Raw genomic sequence first — 27,935 nt, forward strand, 5'->3', positions numbered from 1 at the left:
ACACAAGTCGTATAACCTTCAAAATTCAGGCAAGACTGTTTTAGTTCATTTTAAGAGCAGATTTCACTTTTAGATTTGGCACTTCACTAATATTGAGAGGAAATGAAAGGATAGGGAGGATGGGATAGGAACTCGTGTCCACATGCTGCAGCAATACACCAAACGCTAAGCCACGGCTCTAACTTTAGACCCTCATTTAATGACTCTTTCCCTGCATTGTCTTTTCCTATTGGACAAAAACATCATCTCATCAGTGTGTTCAGTCACGGCTCGTGAATCAGTAACTAACCCTGCATTTTCCCTGTCTAAACATGAAGTGTAATTCCAGCCTGAGCAGCTGAGACATGAGGCGTTCAGTGTGGCCTCTTCCAAGCTTCAGTAATCTGCTCCCAGTGGACCTGTGTGAAATACATTACTGAAATTGGAAGAATAATTGAATTTTGCCTCAAAGTCAGTGCAGTAGGGCTGGAAGTAAATTCGATCCCTCCCTTAATGAGATCCTGTACACGGCAACAACATCATTCCCTGCATCTGTGTGCTTTTCGCCAGACTGTTATTGCTTCATCTCACCACAGAATAACCGCTTTCAAGCCAACGAGGAGAATGCCATCATGAGAGATGTATCAATTATACCAAACCTCTATTCCAGGTCCTTAAAATATGTCCTCAACTCGTTTAATATGAAGTGTATATGTGATATCTGTTTTAGTCCTTTTTTCAATTAAATAAATATTATTCCCATGTGCGGTTGGTAAGAGACCCAAGGGGCTCTGGGCGTTTGAGATCAAGAGCAGGTATGTTATTAAGGTGGCACTCAAACTTCCCAGCTAATTAAAGGAAATTGAATTCTCCCAACCCTCGGGCAAAAAATGCCATCTGACGAGAATAAAAATCATTTCCGCAGTCAAATGAGCCTGCTCTGCTAATCTTACGCCTAATGAGAGCCTCCACAAGAAATGCAAATGTGAAATCTCCACACTCTCCTTCAAAATTCCCAGCATTCAGTCATCCGACCTCTCCGTAACTCAGACACTATGTAAGCTGCTACGTGACTGCCAATGCAGTCAGTTTCAGTTATGGTCGGGAAATTAGCTTTGTTTTAAACATCGCTCATATTAATTTTTCCATGAAAGCATAATGTGGCAATGAGCATTTACTTGCCAGAAAGCATTAACCAGGGGCTGTTTGAATGAATAGCATTAAAGTGTTTCCAAATGCAAGAGACAGAAAGAAGCATTGGATAGAATAAGAGTCGATATATATAGAGCAGAAGAACGGCCAGATTTAAGGATGAGCAAATACGTGTTTAAATGACATTTTTAACATTTGTGGAATAAAATGCAGAATCATTTGTCTCGCTAAAGCTAATTTCATAGCTAGCTATATTGTATGTATCCTAAATACACACACAATGTGTAAATAAATTAATGTTTTTTATGCAGAATGTGTATTAATGAATTGTAGAATTGTTGTTTGTTGTGGAACGCTATAATTGAGGGATCAATTCAAAATAAATTTCACACAATAAACTCACTCATTGATTATTGAAATTATACAATTATAGTTTTTTTTCATAAAATGTAATAATTGCTATTTTTTATGATGGATTTTCAAAACTTGAGATTGAAATTGAGTCTGAGACAAGGGTAAAACAATCAAATCTACACATAAAAAGCAAAAAAAAAATTTGATAAAGGCAAAGTAAATGTTTTCAAGACAGTTTTAATGTGACCTTCGTACAACAAATAGGCCTATATAAAAAAAGCATCTGTAAAAATCTAAAAATTTTATAAAAATGTATCTTTGGGACACAAATGTAGCCAAAAACGTTCCCAATATACTGAGGCCCATTTGCATGCTGTTGATACTTGAAAAGCAATGTTTGTGTAGAACTAATTAGCAGAATGGCTTGAGTTTAAACAAAGGTTACGTTGGAGAGGCAATAAGATGTCAGGCATGAGCAAAACTGTGCCAGACACCAGAATATACCGAAACCCCGTCTGAGATGTTTTGTCTGTTGCCTCCTGGGCTCAATAAACATGAGAACATACAGACAGAGCTCTGGATGTGCCACGCAGAGAGCATGGGAAGTGCTTGACATGGGAAGTGCTGTGATTGCTGATGAGGTGGAGGCTGCAGTCAAGTCCCCATCATCGAAATGAAAGCAGTCTCTCCAGAGAGACAAGAGCTCAGAGAGGCATGCAAAGCCCAGCATAACTCAACCATCACTACGTTTCTGGAGCCGCTAGCTGTAATCAAATCACAGCATGGGAAAACAGCTGTCAGCCTGGAACGGCTCTGAAATTAAAACGTGAAAGGTGACGTTACGAATATGTGTGAACGTCAAAGTGTGTGATGGATTGGCGTAACTCTGAGGTGAAAACACAGTGAGTGGCACCTTGAAAATTATCCTATATATTGGAAATTTGACGAATTGTATGAGCGTTCAAACCTCTCTAGATTCAGAAATAAGTGTGGTTAAATATATTAAACGGAACTATTCCTGTCTGTCTGAAATCGATAGGAGATCTGCAAAACATTTAACGTTGTTGACGCAAATGCAAATAATGTCCATGCAAATTCGTAGGACAGAAAAAATCACTAATAATATCTCACTTTGTTCTTCGACAACAATGAGATAAAAAGGATACTTATGCTTAAGTCTCCAGCTTCTCAGAGTTTCCTGAGATAATGTCCCAATAAATTTCACTCATGTCTCCTCTAGAGTTTCACAAGATAAATGAAATTAGTTGTTTAACCTCAGATTTGAAACGCCAAAAAAGCAAATGAAAACTATTTAGTCAACCTTGGAAACCTTCACTGTTCATGTTACCATCTATTGTTTTATAACAATAGAGAAACAAAACAAACACATAAATTAAAAACAAAGACACACCAGAGAGGTAGAGGGCAAAGCAATCAGTCCCCAAATATTCTTGCATACACTAGCCAGACCTCCAGACTCAGCAGAAGGTCTGGACTCCATAAAAGCTTTCATTGGCCAAGGGCCGGCCAATAAGCTGTCTGACTGTCATGAAAAGCAACCAATCACAGTCGGTTCACAGAAAATGTAACGTCGGTGTCCCTACAATAACTGACAAGTGTGTAAAACTCTTGGACGTATCTTAAAGAGTCTATGCCGTGAACATCACACACTTTAATATTCAACAATATTATTGATTTGACTGCACTGACACTATTGGATGAGAACTGAACTGAGCTGATTGATGACATCACTGTTTTTTTCTGCTGAACTGCTTTATAGATGAAATGTACTAATTTAATAATTGATGGTCTTTACAAACAGAACTGAATCAACACTGAACTGACTTCAGCTGATCAATTACAGTGTTTTCTTTTAGACATCATTGAATCATTTTCCTGTTTATCACTGTTAAAGCTGCTTTGAAAAAATGTGTATTGTATAAAGCGCTGTATAAATAAAGGTGACGACTTCAAATACTTAAAAAAAAGCGTTTAGTTGATCATGGTAAACGCTCATTGTCACAGTTGTAAACACAACAGCTTTCTTTTTCAAGAACGGCTTTATGTGTGGATGGACCGTTAAAGAACGCAAAACACACGTCTCCCAGAATCCTGTAGAATTCAACCAATCAGTTGACGACTTCAAAACTCCTGAAGTGTTTTCCATTTTGTGTGCCTTATGCAGAAATGTAGAGGCCATAGTGTAGAGAAATAAAATAAAACTAAACTAAACAAGTCATATAAGAGAAACAATTGTCACAAATGAAATCTCATATCTCATTTGGTTCTCATTAAACAGAAGAAATTTACATGGTTAAGTATTTTAAACCTCACACTAACTGTCTGTTGTTGATGCAACTGCCCACTTATGTCCATGCAAAGCCGTGGATGCAACTGGCCACTTAATATATCTGATATACAAAAATATATATATTTAATATCTCATTTGGGTTTTCTAACATATTATGTGTGCAAAAATGAGCAAATGGGATACTTCTACTTCTCAGAATTTTCTCCTGAGAAAATTTCCCAATACATCTCACATATGTCTCCTCTAGAGTTTCACGAGAAAGATTAAATGATCTGAACTGCTCTCTATACTTTTACAGCATGTCAACACTTTTAGGAAACATCTGAGACAAAGTTAATACTACTGTAAAATGACACTCCAGTGAAACTGCACCAAGTCTCCAGTGTTACGATAAAGCACAATATGATTAACTCTTGCACAGTATCATATTTCTTGATTAGAATCAACCAAAAATCAAGTCAATTTTAAGCACATTTAAGCACCCTAAATACAAATGAAAACTATTTAGTCAACCTTGGAAACCCTTTGGCTTTACAGGAGCCTGGTACTGAGTGTTCACTTCATTGGCAATCATTGGTCTCATTGAAGCTGATGAATGGAACTAGCTGATCATATAAACACACCAGTCGCACAGAATAAACAACAGCTGGGGCTGTTTGGCTGGCAGCCGCAGACGGGAACGAGGACTGTATGCGTAAGAGCCTCAAAAGTATGTAGCCACTCATTAATGTCTGTCACATCATCAGTGGACAGCTGCGAAATCTCCGAAGGAAAGCAGACCTGGCGGTGTAGGTCATCTTACCACATTTCGCATTTATTAGAAGCATAAAAGTTCTGCCTTGAAGCTTTTCCAAAGAACCCAAATTTCTCTCGGCACTATATTAATGATGACAAATCTGTGCTTTAAAGGCTAGATGAGATCATGGCACCACAGTCTGTGGGAAAGCTTACCTTTCAGTTTCTCAGCCAAAAGAGCTGCCTCGTGCTCAGAGTAGTGCATTATGGGAGGAGGTGATGGAGGTCTCAGCCGTTCCTCGTGGACTTTCCGTCGGTGCCGCTCCTCTCGTGCCAGCAATCTTTGTTTGCACTCCCACTCATACAAGTCATCTCTCGCCTGAGCAAAATCTACATGTATGCGGCCCGAATCCTTTTTATCAGTGCTGGAGCCAATGCGCATCCGATAGCCTAGGACGACAAACATTGTTCAGCAAACACAGCTACCGTACAGGCTACTTGCAGTAAACTATGCAAAATAGGATTTGCTCATTTTTAAGATGTTCCTTCTTGCAATATAAAAGCCCCTGTTGAACAAAAAAATACAGCTGGGTCATTAGACTATGTTACTATGCATTCGATTTGATATTTAGGGTTTACACAACAATGTTCTTGAAAAAAGCTTTGCTCAAACTAATCTCAGACTGACACCGTGGCAACTGAAACCATCTTCACGCAACAAGCCTCAGAGAAGTAAAGAAATAAAACATTTACATCTATAAATGAAACAAAACAAAGACTCACCAGAGAGGTAGAGGGCCTTGTCTATCATGAACTCCTCGATGTAACGAATGTGGCAGAAGTTTTTCTTGCTCTTGCGGATGGCGACAATCTCTCCACATTGGTCAAACACTTCTTTGACGATTTCCTCGGTTGCATTTTCTGGAAGCCCACCGACAAACACCGTCTTGCATCCTGGAGGCCTCTCTCTCGTAGAAGGAGGAGGAAGATCTGCAGAATCCAGAATCAAGAAAAGTGTCTTACCGCACTCAGATTGCATGACTAAACCAGTTTGATCAAGTGATCTAATTGTTTTCACATTAACTAGCTATTGTTATTAGAAAATTGAGTCTAGTTTACATATAACAGGGTTTAGAAATCTAAAGCCATATTGAAAATTTGGGATTCTAAATGTAATTTAACAGATTTAAAAAAAAAAGAAAAAAAAAGTGAACAATTGAAATATACTTCTTCCCAAATAAATACACGGACATGGAGTATTTTTTGGAGCCAAAATTATTGTATAATTAATTTATTAATATAGCTCTTGGGAAATTTCATCTGCAAATCACTAAACATGGAGATGGTCCATTATGGTGTGGTATAACATATCAGATATTATCACCATTTATTTAAATGACATTAAAGGGTTAATTCACCCACAATCGAGAAAGCTCATTGTGAATAAAAGCCTTAATTCAATCTGTTCATCATATAAAGCGATTGTGTCTCTTTAGAAAATATGGACTAAATTCCTATTGATTAGTTATGATCTCTTTATGAACTTTTGAAGTGTCAAAGTTGTACTGTAGCTAATTGGCTGTCAATGTAGCGACAGAAATCTCTCAGGTTTCATCAAAATGATCTTCATTTGTGTTCTGAAGATGAAAAACAGTCTTATGGTAATCTTACGCCTAATATTTTGAGTGAACTAGATCCCTTTATCATTAGTTTACTTCCATTAACAAAACAAGACGTTTTATAAAGAATATGAACTTGACTGGAGTAACTGGAGTCTGTATGGTTAAAGGTAATTATGATTTAGGGTTCATTTAGATTTATAGTATTTAGGACACAAGCTCTACAGAACATTTGGTCTTTCACTGATTTTCCACATTGGAGAAATTAATAAACACTATCCTGTGGTTGCTGTGATTTCAATAATCGTCAAACATTTGGCATAAAGTTACAGGTCTTTCCGTGGAACATTTTACCCCACACTTACATGTCATTCAAAATGGCACAGCCTGTAGGCTACCATGACATCAGTAGAGGTTAATAAGGGTTGGCTACATTCATTTATGTGCCTGTTTTATGGTGAAACCTCTAATAATTGTGCTGTGGTAGGCTCCTGTAAAACACAGTGGCTCTTACTGGGGTTCTGCGGGAACAGTGTGCAGCTCTTGCAGTGGATGATTTCCTTAATAACAGGAAGTTCTGCCCCAGGATGGGGCGGGACCAGAGTGATGCCAGCCATCATGGGGTTGATTGGGGTCAGGATGCCAAGGTTGGGGTCAAAACCCTGTATACATATTGAGTCTGGAGAGGGAAACAGAAAGAGTTCTTATTGCAGTCATTGATTTGGACCTGAGCACTATCACACACACAAAAAAAGCCTAAGAAATAAGAGCAAAGCTGGTGAAAGACTTCACAGAGATGAGAAGAGACCAGGTCACTGCTCTCTCTCTCTCCACAGATGACCAAAACCCAGAAAATCTACTAAAGATTAGTTTCTTCTTCAATGAGCTTTCATCACACTAAGCTACACATGATCTGAGACTGGAACACATTGGATTTATGCAGTAAACGGCGAGCACTGTAAACCACGATGGAAGTCCTATACCTGCTGTAACCATTGCTGCAAGTACAATGTAAAACAGTATTGAAATGGTGTGGTAGAATAACTGTGAAATTACAGTAAAGCTGTAAAATGATCAACAGTATTGGTACTGTTGAATCACGGTAAATATCTGGAACCACAAAAATTAACACAACTGTAAAATGAAATGAAAAAAAAAAACTGTGTTGAAACCATAAAATTACGGCAAATGGCTGGAAACACAGCTGCCAGTATACTGTTTACTGTAAATGTACGGGTACATTTTTTACAGAGTGCATGCATACTTTATAACATATACATGTTTGACGATGCGCTATATGATAAAAAAGAAACATTTAAAGTGTCAACATCTATGAATGATAACCAATCAAGAATGTTTTATTTTTTAATGGATTAAATTCCATTATTCCTATTTTACATTTCACTATTGATTATGAATAATACAATCATTTAATTACACAAATTGATTTGTTTGCATTTTATTTTAAAAAGAGAGAAAAGTTAAGTGCAAAAACATGCTTAAAAGTTTGAACGTTCAAAAGTGTCCACATTTAATTGGTACATATTCCAAGATAACTTGCCTGATGAAAGCAAGGAGCAGAAAAGGTTTTCCCATTAAGGTAACTTTTGATGAGCTGATTTTGTACAGCTGCCGGAAGCTCATTTTAAACTTCTGAAACTGTTAAAGTTGAAATTCAACAGCAGCAATTGAGTCATCACTCACTCTGGTCAAGTTCATCAATCATCAATAACGGTTCAAATAAAACGCATTCAATAAAACAACAGATTCAGATCAAAATCTTGGTTTGACTGATGAATTCAGTTGAGTAAAATGATTTGATTAGCTTTTCTGTATGGATGAAATATAATATTTCTTTATATAAGTTGAAATATAGGATAGTATGACAATAAAGTGCTCAAGTACCATATACCGCTAATGTCTGCTTACTGTCATTAAAGGGATAGTTCACCTAAAAATGAAAATACTGTCATAATTTACTCACCCTCAAGTTGTTTCAAACCTGTATGCATTTCTTTCTTCTTTTGAACACAAAATAAAATATTTTGAAGAATATGCATAACCAAACAGTTGGTGGGCCCCATTGATTTCCATTGTATATATACTGTAGAGAAAAATACCATGTGACTCAATGGGTCCATCAGCTGTCCATCAACTCTTCAAAATATCTTCTTTTGTGTTCAGCAGAAGAAAATAAATTCACACAGGTTTGGAACAACTTGATGAGAGGATTATTGTTTTTGGTTGAACTATTCATTTAATGTTGTGTTTATAAGCTAAAAATCAAAATAGTCTTAACACTCAAAAGTGAGAGTGCTGAGAGCTTGTTTGACAAAAACAATCTTGAGGTTGCCAGCTGCTTTCTCACTGTATGCATCCAGACGAGTTGAGTTTTTCTACTACTACATTTTTATAACTGAAACAAATATTTAACATTCCGTTTAATCAGTCGTTATGTAATTTTGGCCTCTTAACTAATAAGGTCATATTCAGTCATTATAATTACTGTGCTGAGTCAACCACTTAAACAAGCACTCAGTAATTTGTTCTCATTAAAACAGTATGACATACAGGTAAATGAATAGTACTGTGTTTACAATATGTTTAAAATCCTCACTTACATGAGATGAAGACTTATTAGTGGCCTTTAAGAGCTTTTTTTTCTCTTAGATCACATGGCCAGCACAATTTAACTCGTTTTATCTTGATAAACAGATTACTGGGGCACTTCAAAAACCGGTAATGACAACTGACTGCACTTTTAAAGTCGTATATCAATAGCTGAAACTTTTTGCATTCAAGCTGCTAGACGACTGCCATATCGGCCAACTCAGCATAAACATAAAAATACTTAAAGTTTAGTACAGAAACAGTAAACACGTTGAATCTAACAAAGATGCACAAGTGGAAAGCATTTACACAGTCTTTTCAGATTTATACTTCAGCAAAACCCAGTAAATGGTAAGTCCCTAAAAAGAGTTCATAGTTGAGATTGGTGGTAGAAATGCAAAGGCTATGGTGTTGATTCCCATGAATCATATGTGCTGCCATATGTGTATATATGAATGCACACATTACACCACCGTTCCACTTCCAAAAATACAAGTATATTTCTACTGTATTTGAGCCCAAAATTGAGGACTAACTAAATAGAATAATAGATTATTTACTTACAGTAGCTCAACTGCTTTTAAAACAGTACAGCTTTTTCCCTCTTTGGTGGTTTAATGTAAAAAACAACCCATTTTAAATATGTGCCTGTGGAGACATTAGTGTAAAATGATGTTACATTGAAAGTGTCGCGAAACGTGCAAGACCCGATTTGAAATGTCCAGTGACTGGTGCAAAAAAGCGCGTTCAGTTTTAGCCAAAACAGATGAACATGAATCTGCTAAAAGGTTAATGCTCTATTGCGTTTCAATGTAACGTAACACCTACTGTACACTAAAACCTACCCTAAATTTACTTATAGAGTTAACAAAAGCAAACAGGATATTTTAGCTTGCTTTTGCTTTTAAGTCTTTGAGTTGTTTTATCGTGACTCTTGTTTCACAGGACTCGCGCAGTGCGCTCACATTGCAAGTGCATTGTTGTACCAGGTGAGCTATACCAAGCAAGTTTACTCTATTAGAAAATACATACACATGGATTAGATTATGTGATGCAAATGTCAAAATGTATTAGTTTACAAATGCTCATTATATAGTAATGTGCAAGGAAACGCACAAAAGTCTTTAATAATCTACTCCTGTGATCATAATTTGTGTGAAAAGGAATAAAAGTCATTGGTGTTTTACTGCTACCAGTGTTCATTTGAGCTGGAAACTGCAGTGAATAAGTACGTGGTGTTTTGCAGACATGTACTGTAGGTAGAGGCACATTTTTTAAAAGGAGCCTGGGTTGCAAAACAAGAAAAGAAAAAGAAATTTGCAACTTGTTTAAATTAAAATGTTGACTAGTTTGTAGCTTTACTTTTTTTAATACTGAACAGAATCATAAACGCAACACTTTTGTTTTTGCCCCTATTTTTCATGAGCTGATCTCAAAGATCTAAGACTTTTTCTATCTACACAAAAGGCCTATTTCTCTCAAATATTGTTCACAAATCTGTCTGAATCTGTGTTGGTGAGCACTTCTCCTTAGCCGAGATAATCCATCCACCTCACAGGTGTGGCATATCAAGTTAGACAGATGATTAGACACCATGATTATTGCACAGGTGTGCCTTAGGCTGGCCACAGTAAAAGGCCACTCTAAAATGTCCGAAAACCCCCCTAGTGTGACCACAATTTGGAATGGTGGCCAATAATGGTTTTGTCAAAAACAAAAGTGTTGCGTTTATAATTTTGTTCAGTGTACGTAGCAATATTTTTTAGAGTGTTGTAATATTTCAACCTTAATCAGAACAATCTTGCTTACTCTGTCCTGTAGTGACACAATACAATGGAGAACACTAAATCTCACACAAGAGATGCTTGAACTGGAAGAAAATCTTAAATCCCTTGCTGGGGAAAGAGATGATGAGAATTACAATCCATAAACCTCATAGCGGCTGCAATCATGTGAAACGCATCAGGAGAGCCATGCAAATCTCAAATCAAAATGTAAACAGGTAAATTACACACACGCCTTCACATTTATCGTTTCTTAATGTTGTTTTTCTTCAGTCAGAATGATTCAAGAGCTACTCAATCCTTTGGCTCACAGCTCTTGTTTCTTTTCCAAAAACCTGCTTCAGGTTTTATTTGTAGTTATTATCTGTTTTCCATAAAAATTGGATTCACTACGAAGTCAGCAGCTTCCAAAATATTTGGTTCCTACAGGACGCAGCTGCTCATCATTTTAGAGGTGAGACGGCATTAATCAGAGCCCATCACAAACAACATTACTAAATGCAAAGCGGCAACCCCTGCAGCCCCAGGCCCTGCAGTCCAAAAACATAATCCGCAAGGAAATTCGTCTCAGCTGTTTTTTACGGTCTCGCTTTTTTTTGGGCTTGAAAGATTTCCAGTCATTGCTCACCACAGCTAATATGCATAATTATCCAGAGCAGCCAAAATGACTCTAGCAGCACTGAGTCACACAACAACCCTACATTTAACATTTACTGCTTAGGTTCTATTAAAACTGAAGCTATTTGTTGTGTACAACAATTATTTTTATCACACTATTATCACGCTGTTCGTATATTCATTGTTCATCATTAAGTTCATCATAAAGTGAAAGTAAAGTGAGTACATATCAAACGATCTGTAACAGACAAAGCAATAGTGATATATGGTTAAAACATTGTTAAACTCACACATATTCTATGCTCGCCGACTGCACACATTACTGTCATTTCCAGTATAGTCCGCACTGCTTCATCTTTTATTTTTAGTCTGAAAAGCCTGTCAAACTCTGTTGCTTTTTTATTTCAACAGTAAAATGAAGCGAACAAATGAACAGTGTCTTACTGACATGATCTGGAACTTAGTTAAAAATAATTTAATCCACGCTTTCTTAATGTTAGGATAACAAAGGCAATGCAAAGACTGTGTTTTTCAGCAACTTGCCACTTGCTCGAGTAATCCTGTGTACTTGCATCTCTCATATATTACATGACATGCGTGAATCGGTGGGACGGAAGTCATACTGAGATAAACTCCAAAACGAGTTGTTTTTGGGAGCTTGGTAACAATAAAAGCTGTTTATGGACTAACAAGGAACTTTTGAGTTCTGAAACTTACAGGGTATTTTTATAGTAAAAATATATTTTATATGTCAAAAGGTCAAGGGAAATTTTATTTCTCAATTCATGTCCCCTTTACACCCGTAATTATCAGAACAGGTGTGTAAGACTAAAAAATTAGGAAATGAACTAGGAAATCAGGCAGGGAACATAGGAACACTATAGTCAACAGCGTTTTTAACAATTACTTAACTTATAGTTAACTATAACACTAGGGCTCTTTACACGACACTGTTTTCAACTAAAAACGTAAAACTTTTTATGCATTTTGGCCATTCATTTACACGACAATGGCATTTTGGGTGCCTGACTTTTGAAAACGGGTTTCAAAGTGCAAGTTTTTGAAAATGGTCTCCGTGTAAACAATAAAACCACTAATCTCTGAAGACGATGACGTCATGCACATGCGTATTACGTGTTCAGTCTATAGAGTTTCATCGCCAACAGAATTAGTCAATTACAGGCCAATCCTGAATCTACCTTTTCTGTCAAAGATACTAGAAAAGGCAGTATCTTCACAACTATGTTACTTTTTAGAAAGAAATGTTATCTGCAAGGATTTTCAATCAGGATTTAGACCGTACTATAGTACTGAGACAGCTCTTATTAGTCACAAATGATTTGATCATCCGATCGTGGTTGTATCTCTCTATTAGTGTTACTGGATCTTAGTGCTGCATTTGACACTATTGACCACAACATCCTTTTAAATCGACTTGAAAATGATGTTGGCATTAGTGGAAATGCATTAGCATGGTTTTAAATCATACTTATCAGTTTGTAGCAGTAAATGAAGAGATGTCTTATCGATCACAAGTTCAGTATGGTGTACCACAAGGCTCAGTACTAGGACCGTTGCTGTTCACTCTGTACATGCTACCCTTAGGAGATATCATTAGGAAGCATGGCATTAGTGTGTTCTCTGATACCAACCTTTCATTTGAAAGTCACGTGTTTTCATCTGTAAAACCGCATTTTTTCATCTTAAAAAATATCGAAATTATGTCATATGCTCTCAATGAAAAATGCAGAACAATTAGTTCATGCGTTCATGACATCAAGGCTATATTATTGTAATGCTATTGTGAGTGGTCGTCGGTTAGGAACCTGGGTGTGCTCTTTGATACCAATCTTTCATTTGAAAGTCATGTGTCTAGTATCTGTAAAACCGCTTTCTTCCATCTTAAAAATATATCTAAATTACGTCATATGCTCTCAATGAATAATGCAGAACAATTAGTTCATGCGTTTATGACCTCAAGGCTAGATTATTGTAATGCTCTACTGGGTGGTTGCCCTGCACGCTTAATAAACAAACTACAGCTAGTTCAAAACGCAGCAGCTCGAGTTCTTACTAGAACCAGGAAGTATGACCATATTAGCCCCGTTCTGTCAACACTGCATTGGCTGCCTATTAAACATCGTATAAATTTTAAAATATTGCTGATCACTTACAAAGCACTAAATGGTTTAGCTCCGCAGTACTTGAGCGAGCTCTTAACTTATTATAGTCCTTCACGTCTACTGCGATCTCAAAATTCCGGCCAGTTAATAATACCTAGAATATCAAAATCGACTGCTGGCGGTAGATCCTTTTCCTACTTAGCACCAAAACTTTGGAACAGTCTTCCTACCATTGTCCGGGAAGCAGACACACTCTGTCAGTTCAAATCTAGACTAAAAACACATCTCTTCGGCCTAGCATACACATAACACATTATAGACTTATATAATTAGGCTGCATAGTTTAGAACAGCCGGGACCGGGAACACTTCCCGTAAATCCTGATGTACTTGGTACATCATAATAAGGATGGCGTCTACGCTAATATTAGTCTCTCTATCTATCCCGAGGTTTACTGCTGTCCACCGGAACCAGGCCGTATCCAGATCTGATGAAGGACCAGCGCCAGGACACGACGACGCCGCCGCTGACCTGAAGTGTCAACCAGTCTCTCCTCCTCTCCACTCCGACTTCAACCAACCGGAACTGGACAAATACTCTGATTCATTCTGAACTTCATACACTGTTCACTCATTGGCCAGAGGAGAACTGGCCCCCGACTGAGCCTGGGTTCTCCCAAGGTTTTTTTCTCTATTCTGTCACCTGATGGAGTTTTGGTTCCTTGCCGCTGTTGCCTTACCTTCTGGCTTGCTTAGTTGGGGACATTTAATATTCAACAATATTATAGATCTGCCTTAAAGGTGGATGATGATGAAATTGTTTTTTTTGTATTATTTTCATGTTATCACTGTGAAGCTGCTTTGATACAATCTGTATTGTAAAAAGCGCTATATAAATAAAGATGACTTGACTTGACTTGAGTGGTTGCCCTGCACGCATAATAAACATACTACAGCTGGTCCAAAATGCAGCAGCTCGAGTTCTTACCAGAACCAGGAAGTATGACAATATTAGCCCAGTACACTGCATTGGCTCCCTATTAAACATCATATACATTATGGCTGATCACTTACAAAGCACTAAATGGTTTAGCTCCGCAGTACTTGAGCGAGCTCTTAACGCATTATAGTCAAGTCAAGTCAAGTCAAGTCATCTTCATTTATATAGCGCTTTTAACAATGTAGATTGTTTCAAAGCAGCTTTACAGAGATAAACATATAATTTAAGGTAACAGATTGTTTTGGCTTTATAGCGGTTCTTGAATAATGTTATTTTCCAGCTAAAGTTAGTTTTAATTGATTCACTTCCGTCGAAAGGATAATTTGTTATTATATTAGGGGCCGCTAAGACGACACCGTTCTCTACACAGACTTTAAACGCGATCCTGTGATAAAGACTGATGGTGCTCACGTGCGCATCAAGAATTAATTCTAATCGATGTTTAATAGGCAGCCAATGCAGTGTTGACAGAATGGGGCTAATATGGTCATACTTCCTGGTTCTGAACTCGAGCTGCTGCGTTTTGAACTAGCTGTAGTTTGTTTGTTAAGCGTGCAGGGCAACCACCCAGTAGAGCATTACAGTAATCTAGCCTTGAGGTCATAAACGCATGAACTAATTGTTCCGCATTTGTCAATGAGAGCATATGACGTAATTTAGATATATTTTTAAGATGGAAAAATGTGGTTTTACAGATACTAGACATGTGACTTTAAAATGAAAGATTGGTATCAAAGAGCACACCCAGGTTCCTAACCGACGACGAAGACTTAACAGAGCAGCCATCAAGTGTTAAACAGTATTCTAGCTTATTACGTGTGGAAGTTTTTTGTCCAATAATTAGAATCTCTGTTTTTTCTGAATTAAGTAGTAGGAAATTACTAGTCATTCAACTTTTTATATCAGCTATGCATTCCGTTAATTTTGTGAATTGGTAGGTTTCGTTAGGTTTTGAAGAAATATACAGCTGAGTCTCGTCGGCATAACAGTGAAAGCTAATTCCATTTTTCCTAATGATATCTCCTAATGGTAGCATGTACAGAGTGAACAGCAGCGGTCCTAGTACTGGGCCTTGTGGTACGCCATACTGAACTTGTGATCGATAAGACATCTCTTCATTTACTGGTACAAACTGATAACGGTCAGATAAGTATGATTTAAACCATGCTAGTGCAATTCCACTAATGCCAACATAATGTTCGAGTCTATTTAAAAGGATGTTGTGGTCAATGGTGTCAAATGCAGCACAAATGCAGCACTAATATCACTACTTTTCTGAGCAAATGACAGACAATTTAGAATAAATGCATAAACATTGTCATGTACTGTATAACGTTGTTTTTTTTCTGAGATTTGAACACAAGCTCTGCCTTGTTGTGTTTTCACATACATCTTTCTAGGTCCTGGTGCTTCCATAAACAGCACTCAGGAAGATGTTTCTTTGTCAATACAGTGCAGTAGTTATTTAGGTCATTGTGACTGCACGCAACTGTTTCTGGTGGAGCCTGATTTGGGTTTTATTCTTCCTTTCTTTCTTTCTTCTTCTTCTAAGCCACTTAAAGCAGCCTTGGTGAATCTTGTGTAAATCTATGCATTCATACATTCAGAGCTTACACCAGTTCTGAACCCAAATCTCCCAGCATGCTCAGCGTAAAGCTCTCACATTGAAGCTTCAGCAAAAGCAACTCCTAACTGCGGGAAAATCGTCTATATTTAGAGGAGTACTCATTGTTGTGCCTCACCAATCCAGCGGGATAAAACCATCTGAAAAATAAATTCTGACAAAGCATGTCTTCTAATGAGCTGGTGCAAATAAACATTTATAATCAATAGAAAATGTTCTGAAATGCTGAGATTGAAACTGCCTGCAAAAATTGTGCAAGTGGGCATCTGTCTGTGTGCGTGTCCTGAGCAATATGTGTGATGTTGAAGTGTGCCTGGAAACATGCTGAGGGAAATTAAAACAAAGACTTATTTGACAGCTTATTTAACTGCTGAAAGACAGTTTATTTCAGCAATAATCTGTTATATTCAACAGAAAACCGGCAAATCTTTTCCAATCATTCCTTTGAAGCAGGAATTTCTGTCAGTGTCATAATAGTCCTTCTGGAGCCAGAGACTTTCCAGCCTGTTTGTTCTCAAAGGCCATCATTTGTGCTATAGTGTGACAAAATCCTCTTTCAGGTAGAGGCATATCGCTGCAAGCCTGCATGTACTACATTGTGTGTATGAAAGAAACACAGAAAAAAAGAGGATACCGTATATAAAATCCTCATGTGAATAGCTGGAAGTGTTTCTTTCAGCTGTGGCGTATTACCAAAGGCTTTAGCTCGGAAGCTGAGGATAATAGTTTTAATATTCATTCTTAGATGATTTCTGAAATCACCCAAGAAAAGAAAAAAAAAACTATATGCAATTCAAATGACTTGTGCCTTCCCAAATTCTCATAAATAATCATGATCTGGAATACCGGCTCATGCATTTTAATCTTGAGACTAATTTGCCTCAATCCACGGCTTCCGTTAGCATGATATTAATTATAATAGGATAATTAATAACAAGGAGAGAATTTATTTGTCTCAAAAACTAGCAAACTTTTAAGAAAATCTAAAATAGCAGAAATTTTTCTGTGATGGGTGGGTTTATGGGTAGGGTTAGTGTAGGGGGATAGTACAGTTTTTACAGTATAAAAACCATTACACCTATGGAATACCCCCATACAACACGGTGTGTGTGTGTGTGTGTGTGTGTGTGTGTGTGTGTGTGTGTGTGTGTGTGTGTGTGTGTGTGTGTGTGTGTGTGTGTGTGTGTGTGTGTGTGTGTGTGTGTGTGTGTGGAGCAGGCCTGTTGTGATGACCGATTGCAGATAGCTGCTGTGATCAGCTGTCCAGCTCTCGGACAATCTCTGCAAAGCTTCGGTGGAGACCAGCGCTCAGGGCTTAAGGCAAGAAAGCGGTAGGTTCCACCGTCACACCAGGCCGTGGGCTTTTCAGAGAACAATCCAGTATCTCAGCTGAAGAATAAAGCTCAACAAACTGTAACATGCTTCAGTGTAAAACCCAAATGTAATTTTTCTTCTAAAGGTCACATATTTGGCAGGGTAGGCTGGTGCCTGTGCAGCTTGCCAGAGGGGGAATATGGGAACCCCGGTTTAATATCGGCCTTTTATTCCCCCTGCCGTGAAAGGGAAGAGCACAGAGAGCTGTGAATGAAACACTAGGATTAGCACACTGGAGGGAGGGCGCAAGGCTTTACCTGAAACCAGCTGCTGCCCGGTTAAGCCCATCGGCACAATGCCCAGGTTGTTCATGGCGGTGGCCCAGGCACCGGGATCGGCCACGGGAACGTTGATGTGGCTCTGCTCGGTTCCCAAACTGCCAATACCGTCTGCTGCTGCAAAACAGAATACAGTCTATTAGGCTACGTTCACACTGTTGCATTGACAATCTCATTTACTTACAAGTATGAGTCTTGAAATGTCCCATTCACACAGAAACTTAGAGTAGAGTCTCTCGAATACGGTCTGTATGAACGTACAAAGGATGTCAAGCCCATATTCTCTCACCAGTAACCAAATCGGCAGTGATAAAGCAGTGACAAAGCTATATCAAAGAATAAAACTGAAAAGTCAATTTTGACTCAACAAGACTCCAATCTTCATCCATTTAATTTCAATCTTCACTGCCCACGAGTTCATCCATCAAATCTTCATTAACCGACAGCAGTTTTTATTTCTGGGAGAAGAGCGGAGCATTCAAGTGACACGTAACTCAAAACTGACGGGAACAGCACCGGAGACAACAGTGACTGGATCTAAAACCTTCAGATTACACACCGCTCATATCTCCGTCATTGTAAGTTACAGAAACCAATACAAATACAGGACTGAGAGCCTTATTCAGCTGCTGAGTGAACGTGGCCATTGACTCATGCAAAATGACAAGTACCTTCAAATCACACACTGGTTAAACAGCTGCATGTACTGTGTTCCCCTGAACATAACCTGGCTGCTTTACTTGACATCAGGGGCCGCTTGCACTAGTTTTGCACACATTTGTTCTTACTGTTTAGTTTAGAGGTGCCCAATCTAAACGTTACCTACCCATCCAGACAATCACAACTGTTTCAGTGTATATTTTATTCTCCATCGAAAAAATTCATTTTGAAAATTTGCTATTCTATTTTACAATAAAAAACAACAATATATAATACATAATGTTAGTACTGCCATAAAACTGTATAGCCTAGGCCTATTTAGACAGAAACAAAATATTAAGTAAATAATTAGTCCACAATGTCCAACCTGGCTTGAATACAACTGTTATTTAAAAGTGCAACAAATACAAATACAGTATTCATAAATAATGTTATGTCGTAACTTAATGAATAGAGAAAATGGACAATGTCCACCCAAGGCTAATGGAAGACTCACAGATTTAAATAGAGATTGGTGTTTCACGAAGCTAATAGCACATTACTCTGAATATGCTAGTTTGTACATCATTTTAATTGGAATTCAGTTTCAGTTTCAAACTGTTTATGTTGCATTACTTATTATCATTAATATTGAAAACAGTTACAATATGTAAAAAAAATGCGGCGCTAGGGGTCGCTAACCACTTACAATAACAAGGCGTAGGTTGATGAGGCATAAGCAGAATTATGGAACTTGTCGTCATGCCGATGGATCTAATAATGTTTATGGATGAATGAATACATTGATGTTTTTAACATGACTGTGGTATGAAGCAGAGACAGATATCAGCGCCACATGCGAGTCCCGCGGATATAAAGGAATAAGGACATTAATCTACCAAACTACTGTACCTGCAAGTGCTGAATTACTACTCACACAGGTCAGTTTATTAGACGAATGAAACTTGTGAGGTAACGCAGCGCTGTTTCACTTGCTCTACACTATCACACTAAACTGCATTTGAGTGTGTTGGTATTCTATGTTAGTTTGTTGGCTATATGAGACTAGCAGTGAGCTAGATCAACATTAGAATAACATACAGATCATATTCTAACATTTCATCACGTTGAGCTATATAACATTTATTAGTTTTATGTACATTTGGTCACCTGTCTAATAAAGTACATGCAAGAGTGGCGTCCCTGTCAAGTCGTGACTCGGGAAGCTCTGTAAAGTCGAAGTTTGTCACGGACGTGGAGCTCTTGGCATCTCAAAAACGCCACGCTGATTGATCCTCGTTTTATTTCTCATTTGTCCCAAAGTCTGCTTGCCATGGTCCATAATGTTTGAACGAAACAACAACAACGTGAGCGTACCACTATAGTTGTCCACGTCGCCATGGTTACTATGGCAGTACGAGCGGAAACCAGGGATAACATGGATATTACGTCATTGACAGGCGACAAGTGAACATGGACGAGACATTATTTATAATTGGAATTTCTCTGAAATTAAAAATCTTTGGGAAATTTTGGGATAGTGTAAATACACAACTGCAGGAAATATATCACACTGTGAAAGTGATTTTTGGATATTTTATTACAAAAATCTTACATATTGTAGCTTTAATATTTATGTGGAAACCGTGATGCTTTTTCCCCCCATGTTTCTTTGATGAATAGAAAGTTTAAAAGAACAGCATTTATTTGAAAAATAAATCTTTTGTAACAATAGAAATGTCTTTATAGTCACGTTTGATCACTTTAATGCATCCTTGCTGAATAAAAGTTTTGATTTCTTTCAAAAACAAAAATCTTATCGACTTTTCACTGAGCTCATGTGGGATTGCATTTTCCACAACGGACAGATGCGAGTCTGCCCTAGGATTTACTATAACGAGATATCTCAGAAGACAACACAATCATCCTGCCTACGTTTGGAACAGTTTTCACATCATTAGCCCGCTTAAAATGCTTCCCACGCGGGCAGCTCAATAGTTTTTGGAAGCATGTGTGGTTTGACTGGTCTGCTAAACAGGGCAAGTACTGGACATAATTAGAGGAGGTTAGTTACCGCTCGCCATGGCCGGTCTTCAGTGTTTGTTTCTCTGGGTGCCACTGCTGCCACCTGAGCCCTTGCTCTTCCAAGACAGCTGGCTGGGGAGAAGGGAGCACTCAGGAACTCATAACAGCATTCAGAGGAACCTGCAGCACACACAAACCACACAACCACGTGAGAGCTGAGACGCCATTCAGTAGCGCTGGGAATCGTTCACAAAGATAATCGATTCTGAGCCGTTGGGAGTCGAGAATTGATTCCAGCAAAGAGAATCGACTCCTCTTTAATTGCTTATTTTTTTTAAAAAGTCTAATAGAGCTAATCAGTAATTTGCCTCTCGGTAGCTTGCTAATAGTTATGCAAAATCTGACTCATTTCCTCGAATGCGAAATGATGTCACTACACTGTAAAAAAAAGTTGCTGCCTTAAATTTCAAGTACTATCAACTTATCAAGTATCAACTTGGATGTTTAAGTCATTTCAACTTAAATTACATTGAACTGACTTAAAAGGAGTTGAATCTTGTATAACCTTTTTTATTTTTTTAATAAAACAATTGCAGTAACACTTTATTTTACATGTACTTACCATGGTAATAACAGTAAATTGTGCATAATTGCATGCAACTAAATCTCAACCAAATCCTAATCCTTACCTTAACCCTATAAGTACATGTAGTTGCTTAATATTACTCAGTAAATATATAATTACACTGTAACAGTGAAACCTTAAAATAAAGTGTAACCAAAATTGCTTAACTTATTTTTGATGAGTAAAAATTTAATGTAAAAACATATGTTGTCATAACTTATTGATCATACTTTTTTTGTGTGTATTTATAACAACTCATTGTCATGGTATGTCACGCTGAAACGTTCGAATAAACCCACATTTGTGAACACATCGCTGATTTACCTTCCGTTAACTTAAATTACTGTGGTTTGTCACCGTTTCATTCTGTGATCCTGCATGCCGAGTAGCATATGACTGACAAATACTGATTAGCCTATCTTGGACAAGTTTAAATAAAAAAATTGGGTAACACTTAACAATAAGGTTGTAGTTGTATTAACTAACATGAACTAACAATAAGCAATACATTTGTTACAGTATTTATTAATCTTTGTTAATGTTAGTTAATAAACTGCTGTTCATTATATGTTCATGTTACTTCACAGTGCATTAACTAATGTACAAAAAAAACAACCTTTGATTTTAATAGCGTATTAGTAAATGTTGAAAATAATATTAACTAAGATTAATAAATGCTGAGGAAGTATTGTTCATTCTTTGTTCATGTTAACTAAGGTAGTTAACTAATGTTAACTAATGAACCTTATTGTAAAGTGTTAGCAAATTTTGGACCAAAAACACAATACAGACATTTAAACACAAACACTGACTTGTTCTACAGGTGGATAATAGTATGTAAAAAAGTATGAACTAGTCTTATAAACACTATAATTTAGTTTAAAGTGTAAAACTGGTGTTTCACTTTATTTTGATGGTCCTTTAACACATTCTGTGGACTATAAGTATGTTGCACCTACACGTTAACTAACTCGCTTTAGAGTGCTAGTAGAGTATTAGTAGACTGGTAGGGTTAGGGTTAGAATAAGTTGACATGTAGTTGCAAAGTTACTCATAGTCCAGTATGTCCATTAAAGGACCATAACAATAAAGAGTTAGCAGATATTAAGCAGACAGTCTACTAATACTCTAATGAGAGTATCATGTAGACCCAAGCAAGAGTGAGCATGTTCTTTCAATCTTTAAAAAAAAACAAAGAACTGAAAAGAATATAGAAAACAACAGAACTAGGAATATGAGTCGATTCAGTCCCAGCATGCAGAGCACAGCCACACTTTTATTAGGACTAGCTATTTAATGCGGCTGAGAAAGGCCGCTCGGTTCCCAACGCTCCAGCCAAACACACAGCTACAAATGCCTCCTCAGATAGAGCGAAGCTGTAAATAGCCATGATAATCACTAGAGGAGAAATCCCACAGTAACTCTCATTATCGCATCCTAATGTGCAAACTCTTCCCACCACACCGGCTCCAATAGTTTCTCCAGCTGCGGTAACACGACTGCAGGAAAAGCCTTCAAGGACATGTTGCTCCTTAATGCCACTTTGAGACATTCTGTCAGTGCATCCGCTTGGAATGACTTACAGCTGACCCGTCAGTCTTCCATCAAAATGACACATGTCATCAGCTGATGGGTCAAAGAGTGTGTGTGTGTGTGTGTGTGCGAGATCCGACCCCCTCCCTCCTCCAGCACTCTCTATCCTCACGCATTATATCATCCTGGAAATCAAAGTCTGGGAGATGGGGCCATTAAGCTGTTTAATACGGGTTGGAATAATGGATCCCATATGCGGCGAAAGCGCGGTGCTCTATCCCCGGCGGGGTTGTGAGAGTGAAGTATCATCAGTATGCCGAACGCGTTCCTCTCTGCCACTCTAAACCACAGCACATTATTCAAATCTGACACGCGGATATCAACTTAGGAGCGCGATGCAATTCCCTTTAATTGAGAAACAATCATATCACAACTTTAATTAGGCACAGCGTTACTGTGTTTGCGTTTTATTTGCAGGAAATGGATATCTGGTGGAAAAAGTGTGTGGATTTTAACTCTTTTGGAACAACGGCTGGCATCTCCGGTTGAAAAATATGGAGCATGAGAAATGTGGCAGGTGCTCCTCAATAGCACTCAACGCACTTAACTCTAAATCCACTGCATCACGTTTGATATGCAGATTTATAAGGCATCTAAATTATAAACATGATCAAAACGTTGTTAACATTGAGGGTTTAGCTAGTTTTCGTGTACTTAAACCTCTAAACATTTATGGAAAATGTAAGAATGACTTTTGAATTATTATTAATATTTAAAGGTGAACACTTAATGGACTAAAATAATTTTACTGGAATATCCATACATTATTAGTTTGAAAAATCATGTTAAAATGTACATATTAAATATGATACATCAGGCTTTTGAGGAACGTTTATTCATCTATTACTCATTAATATTTATGTCTCAGTCATCATTGATCTGCATTGCATTATGTTTTGCCTCCCACAATAAAAAAAATACAGAGCTTTGTTCATAAAACTAAGCATTTAAATATCATATTATATTACTAAGATGTATTACTGCAAAATATAGTGTGACAACTTATATGTTTATGCATCTGCTGTACTGTTATAAAGATCTCATTGATTTACATTACAAGCTACCGGAATTTCATAAAATTATCAGCAACTGTATTAAATTGCATAATAATACTAATTATATATAATAATTATATATAATAATTATTTTGTCTAAACATTCAAAAAACTGATATTAATTTATTTTTATTTTTATTTATCTCAGGCTTTTCAGGTTTAAAGTCAGCATGACTACAAAATTGACCTTAATGCATTTTCCTGGTCTTATTGTGCATGATTTATGGGTGCATGCTATTGTGTGTGACATTGCACGCACATCTTCATAATATTTCATCAAATTTTAAAAACTTGCTCTGTCTGTGAAATTACTTTCCTATTCTGGTAACACCACTTTATATGATCCAGTCATAAGAAAATGGAGATTCAATCAATTTCCGATGCATAAAATCAAGTCCTGCCCTATATGTTGTCATTTTAAAATATAATTTTTCCCTCTGAAATACGCCACATAACACATTATAATAAAACATTCAGATTTTACCTCAATGCATACATAAATACATGAGACCAATATTGCTTGACGTGTGCACGTGTATTACTCAGAAGTCTCTTTTTCAAAGCTCACAAAGAATGCAATTTTGCATTATGCATTATGCAGTGTGAACATGTGCTAGATGGATGTGTTTGACCGTTGTGCTTGTGTCTTACAACTTTTGCTCTCTCATGAGTGACATGGCATTCTAAAAATGCAGGAGTTAAAAGTAGTTCAATATAAAAAAATAAAAATAAAAAAAACATGTCACTAGACCTTTCACATCTTTAAACTAAAAATATGCAATCTGTGTGAACAGAACTAAGAGTTCTCATTTAGGCCTATATGTTTTATTTAAGTTTAAAAATTGTTTCTCCTAAAATGCTTACCATTTGTTGACTTACAGTAAAAGACTACCACTATAAAATGTTGCTAATTTGGTCTTGGAAAAATAGGATTAGAAATGCAGTAGTCAACATTTGAAGTGGATCAAAACCTTTCATCAAAGTTATACATGAATTTTAAACCATACCCGTTCTTGTCTTAGGACAACTTTGATTAACTTTTTTGATCCACTTCAAATGTTGACTACTATATTTGAGGACATTTTTTGACATAATTTTAATGTTTTATTACAGATGTCGGCATGTTTGCAAATCTGAGCACATTTTGAGATGTTGCTGAGATCTTTTCTGAAACTCTAGTGGTTCTCAATCCTGGTTTTTGGTGTCTGATGAGGAACAGGATTGAGAACCAATGCTTTCAACATTTGGAGAAACATGTGAGACTACTTGGGGCTTTTTCTGATGAAAAGGAGACATACGCAGAGTTGACTTGTTGCTTCAGGCCATCTCTTTGCAGGCAACATTTGCAACATTGAAGATACCTCCCAAAACTGATTTCCAGAAAGGCTTCTGAGGAAGCATAAGGTCTAATGATCTAAAACAATATAGAGGTGATGTTTAAGCAAATATTTAAGAAATATTTTACTACAATACCTATTGCAAAAAATAAAATAAAAAAAGGTTCTCATATAGGATGAAAAAAAGTTGGTGAAAAAATGCAAATTTCCACACAAACTGATCATCAAATGCAACTTTTTTAGACTCAACTTTATTTATCTTAACTTTCATGGAATCAAACGCACGGGATTGTGAGATATCAGCAAAGATTCAAAAATCTATCAGATTGTGATCGATAGACAGGATGTGACTTGTTGCCTTCCTACCTCCGCATGTTTTCTCTTTCCAAGATCTCAGCCAAGATCTCATTTGTGATTTCAAAACATGCATACTAAGCAAGAGTATCCCTCCCTCATCTCGATCTCACTGCGGTTAATGTGTCCTATGTGAAGGCAATGTAGCATCACAAACACGGCTCAATATAGCATCATCTCCTCCCTCATAAGGTCCAGAAGATAGCGTGTGGTAAAGCATGGCCAGCTGAAACACACCAGAACTGCCACATCTCTCCTCCTATCAGTCTGTGCTTCTCTCACACTGGTCATTATCAACAAACCCCATGGAGCATCCGGCTCACTTTCACATACCATGAAATATTTAAACCACAATCCATGTTGCTTTTTATAATTCATGGGCTCACTTGACATTTCTAAATCATTTAGGGGGCATCCGCTCCCAAACAGGTGGGCAATTTCAAAATGGGAGTCTATGATCGAAATGTAAAAAAGTAAAAAAAAAGTAAAGGAATCTTAAATGTGTTATGTAAGAGTCCTGATGGTTTCCAAATGCTCATTAGGAAGTAAAATTGATAAATCACTTTGACGTGAATTGGTTTTATACCTTCACTTAAAGATCCAAATAGTTGTTGGTTTTCTCTCAGCTGTATGTCAAGATTGATCTGATTTGCTGGATTTGGATATGTGATGATGTGTTATTTGGTCAATGAAAGGCTCAAGGTCGTTTCCAGATTTTTCTCGATCTCGAATTTTCTTATTCTTCTGCATTTATAATCAATGGTTTTATATTTTCCACTGTTTTAATTCAGTTAAATATTAAGCCATGCTTAAAGGAACTGTAGTTCATTCACTCATTATTAATGATGTTAAGTACACAGTGTTGATCTCTGTCCTTTTGCTTAATTTCTAAATCCTTTTTTTATCAAAAGCAAAAGCACTTTGTTTGAAATAAAAACTTAAAACTGGAAATAAATGGAGTAAATACTTCCAGACCCAAGATAGCTTAACAAGTGATTGTGCCCTCTGTTGTGGCCTATTTAACGCGTTTTTAAAAGTCTTATCCATTGTTGTGTTCTTCTGTCTACATCCATCTGATGGATCCAAAATGCCGAACATTCCCCCTCTCAGAACATCATGAGTATGTGCTTTCAGCCATCCAGCACACGGGTGATCTATTTATTCGCCTGAGGCCATGGAACAGATGATACACGTCCCACATGCTTCTCATGGTAAGACCAAATGCATTCTAAGCACACACCGGTTTAAAAATCTCAGCACAGCATGCTGTACGTCAGCAAATAGTCCCACCTACGCAGAACTTGTGAAAGATTGTGACTATATCAGTGCTCCATAATAACCCACCCATGGTGTATCTAATGTTTTGGTGCAAACACATCATACGCTCAACTTGCACACAACATTAGATTTATAGCACAATCTAATGTGCAAGCTAAATGACACTTGTAGACTTTCTAGGCAACCCCGATGGAGGAATTCACTTAGCACTATTCTATGGAAGCCTGTTTCCACCACAGACAATTGCAACTTTATTCTTCACGAATCTGACTTTAATTTTAAGAGTTACGAGTTAGCATCGCACAATCACAATTCTGTGTTTATTACAGTTGTTTGCAGTCGTAGTGTGCCTACTTTTTCATGATGAAGCCTACTATATATATAATATTTTTTTATTATATATATATATAATAAATATATTTTTTTATTTATTTAAATAAATGAATAAATATATATTTATTCCCCCCCCCCCCCCCCCCAAAAAAAAGGGGGGGGGGGCGAGAACCTACACTGAAGCTTGTTAGATGATATGCATGCTTTTGAGTAATTTTGCATTTATAATCAATTGTTTTATATTTTATTCTATTGTTTTAAATTCAATAAAATAATTTGTAATGATTTATGGAACTGCAGTTCATTCACTCATTATTAATGATGTTACGTACCTTTGTCTTTTTACTTCATTTTATATTAATACATTAATATTATTATTGCTTGAAATCAAAGTTTACAATGGGAAATAAATAAGGAAAATACTTTTGTAACCAAGATAACTTAAAAAGCAAAAAGCATCCGTTTCCAAAGCATTTCTAAAATTCCTCTGACTTCATATCTCAGAATTGCGACATGAACAACCGAATTGCGACATGAATTGGTTCCCTCACAATCGTGAGGGGAAAAAAATTCTGAATTGTTTGATGTTAACTCTAAATTGTGAGATATAAACCCAGAGGTCAGAATTGTGAGATATAAAGTTAGCTTTTTTTTTATTTTTTATTATGCGCTGGAAAAAGGCTTACATAGCATTGTGTCTTATGCATATTCAAAATTATTGTCAGTTTATATATGGAGGTGCTAATTCAGTTTTCATTCTACATCATTTTTAGATTCTCTTTAAAATTTCTTCACTGATCAGAACAGAACTGAAAAAATAATAACTGTTTTCAAATAAGTCTCCCAGACTGGCTGCCATTGGTCAGTCAGAACTGATAGTCCCGCCCCCATTCTCACATCATTGGTTGAGTCAGTGCTGCTGTGTTAGACTGATTAGGATGGATAAACGAACAGAGCAATGCTTTGACAGCAGCACATAGCCACAGTGTTTGTGCTTTTGGGTGAATCAACCAACAAAAAAGGCTTACTTACAGTTGTGTCTGCATATTAAGCCTGGACAGCAGAGGAAAATATTAACATCAAAAAAATTACACACATCATCTTTAAGTTAAGCCTCTGCTAGTCTTCTCTTGTCT

General features: G+C 37.0%; 1 protein-coding gene across 2 annotated transcripts in view; it reads right to left on the bottom strand.

Annotated features, from left to right (window-relative positions):
- Nucleotides 1-27,935, bottom strand: part of enox1 (ecto-NOX disulfide-thiol exchanger 1) — a 121,393-nt gene that overhangs the window by 36,651 nt on the left and 56,807 nt on the right. Inside the window, exons 2-6 of one of the 2 annotated variants that reach the window (XM_079617776.1) lie at nucleotides 20,274-20,404; nucleotides 17,540-17,677; nucleotides 6,665-6,829; nucleotides 5,315-5,521; nucleotides 4,748-4,981 (exon numbers count right to left, since the gene is read on the bottom strand). In XM_079617776.1, coding sequence (XP_079473902.1) covers nucleotides 4,748-4,981; nucleotides 5,315-5,521; nucleotides 6,665-6,829; nucleotides 17,540-17,677; nucleotides 20,274-20,283 — 754 coding nt within the window. In that variant the 5' untranslated portion in view covers nucleotides 20,284-20,404. The remainder of the gene's footprint in view (nucleotides 1-4,747; nucleotides 4,982-5,314; nucleotides 5,522-6,664; nucleotides 6,830-17,539; nucleotides 17,678-20,273; nucleotides 20,405-27,935) is intronic. The other variant, XM_079617777.1, reaches the window with a different exon arrangement.

The sequence above is a fragment of the Phoxinus phoxinus genome (assembly GCF_949152265.1).
Source record: "Phoxinus phoxinus genome assembly, chromosome: 7".
NCBI lineage: Eukaryota > Metazoa > Chordata > Actinopteri > Cypriniformes > Leuciscidae > Phoxinus > Phoxinus phoxinus.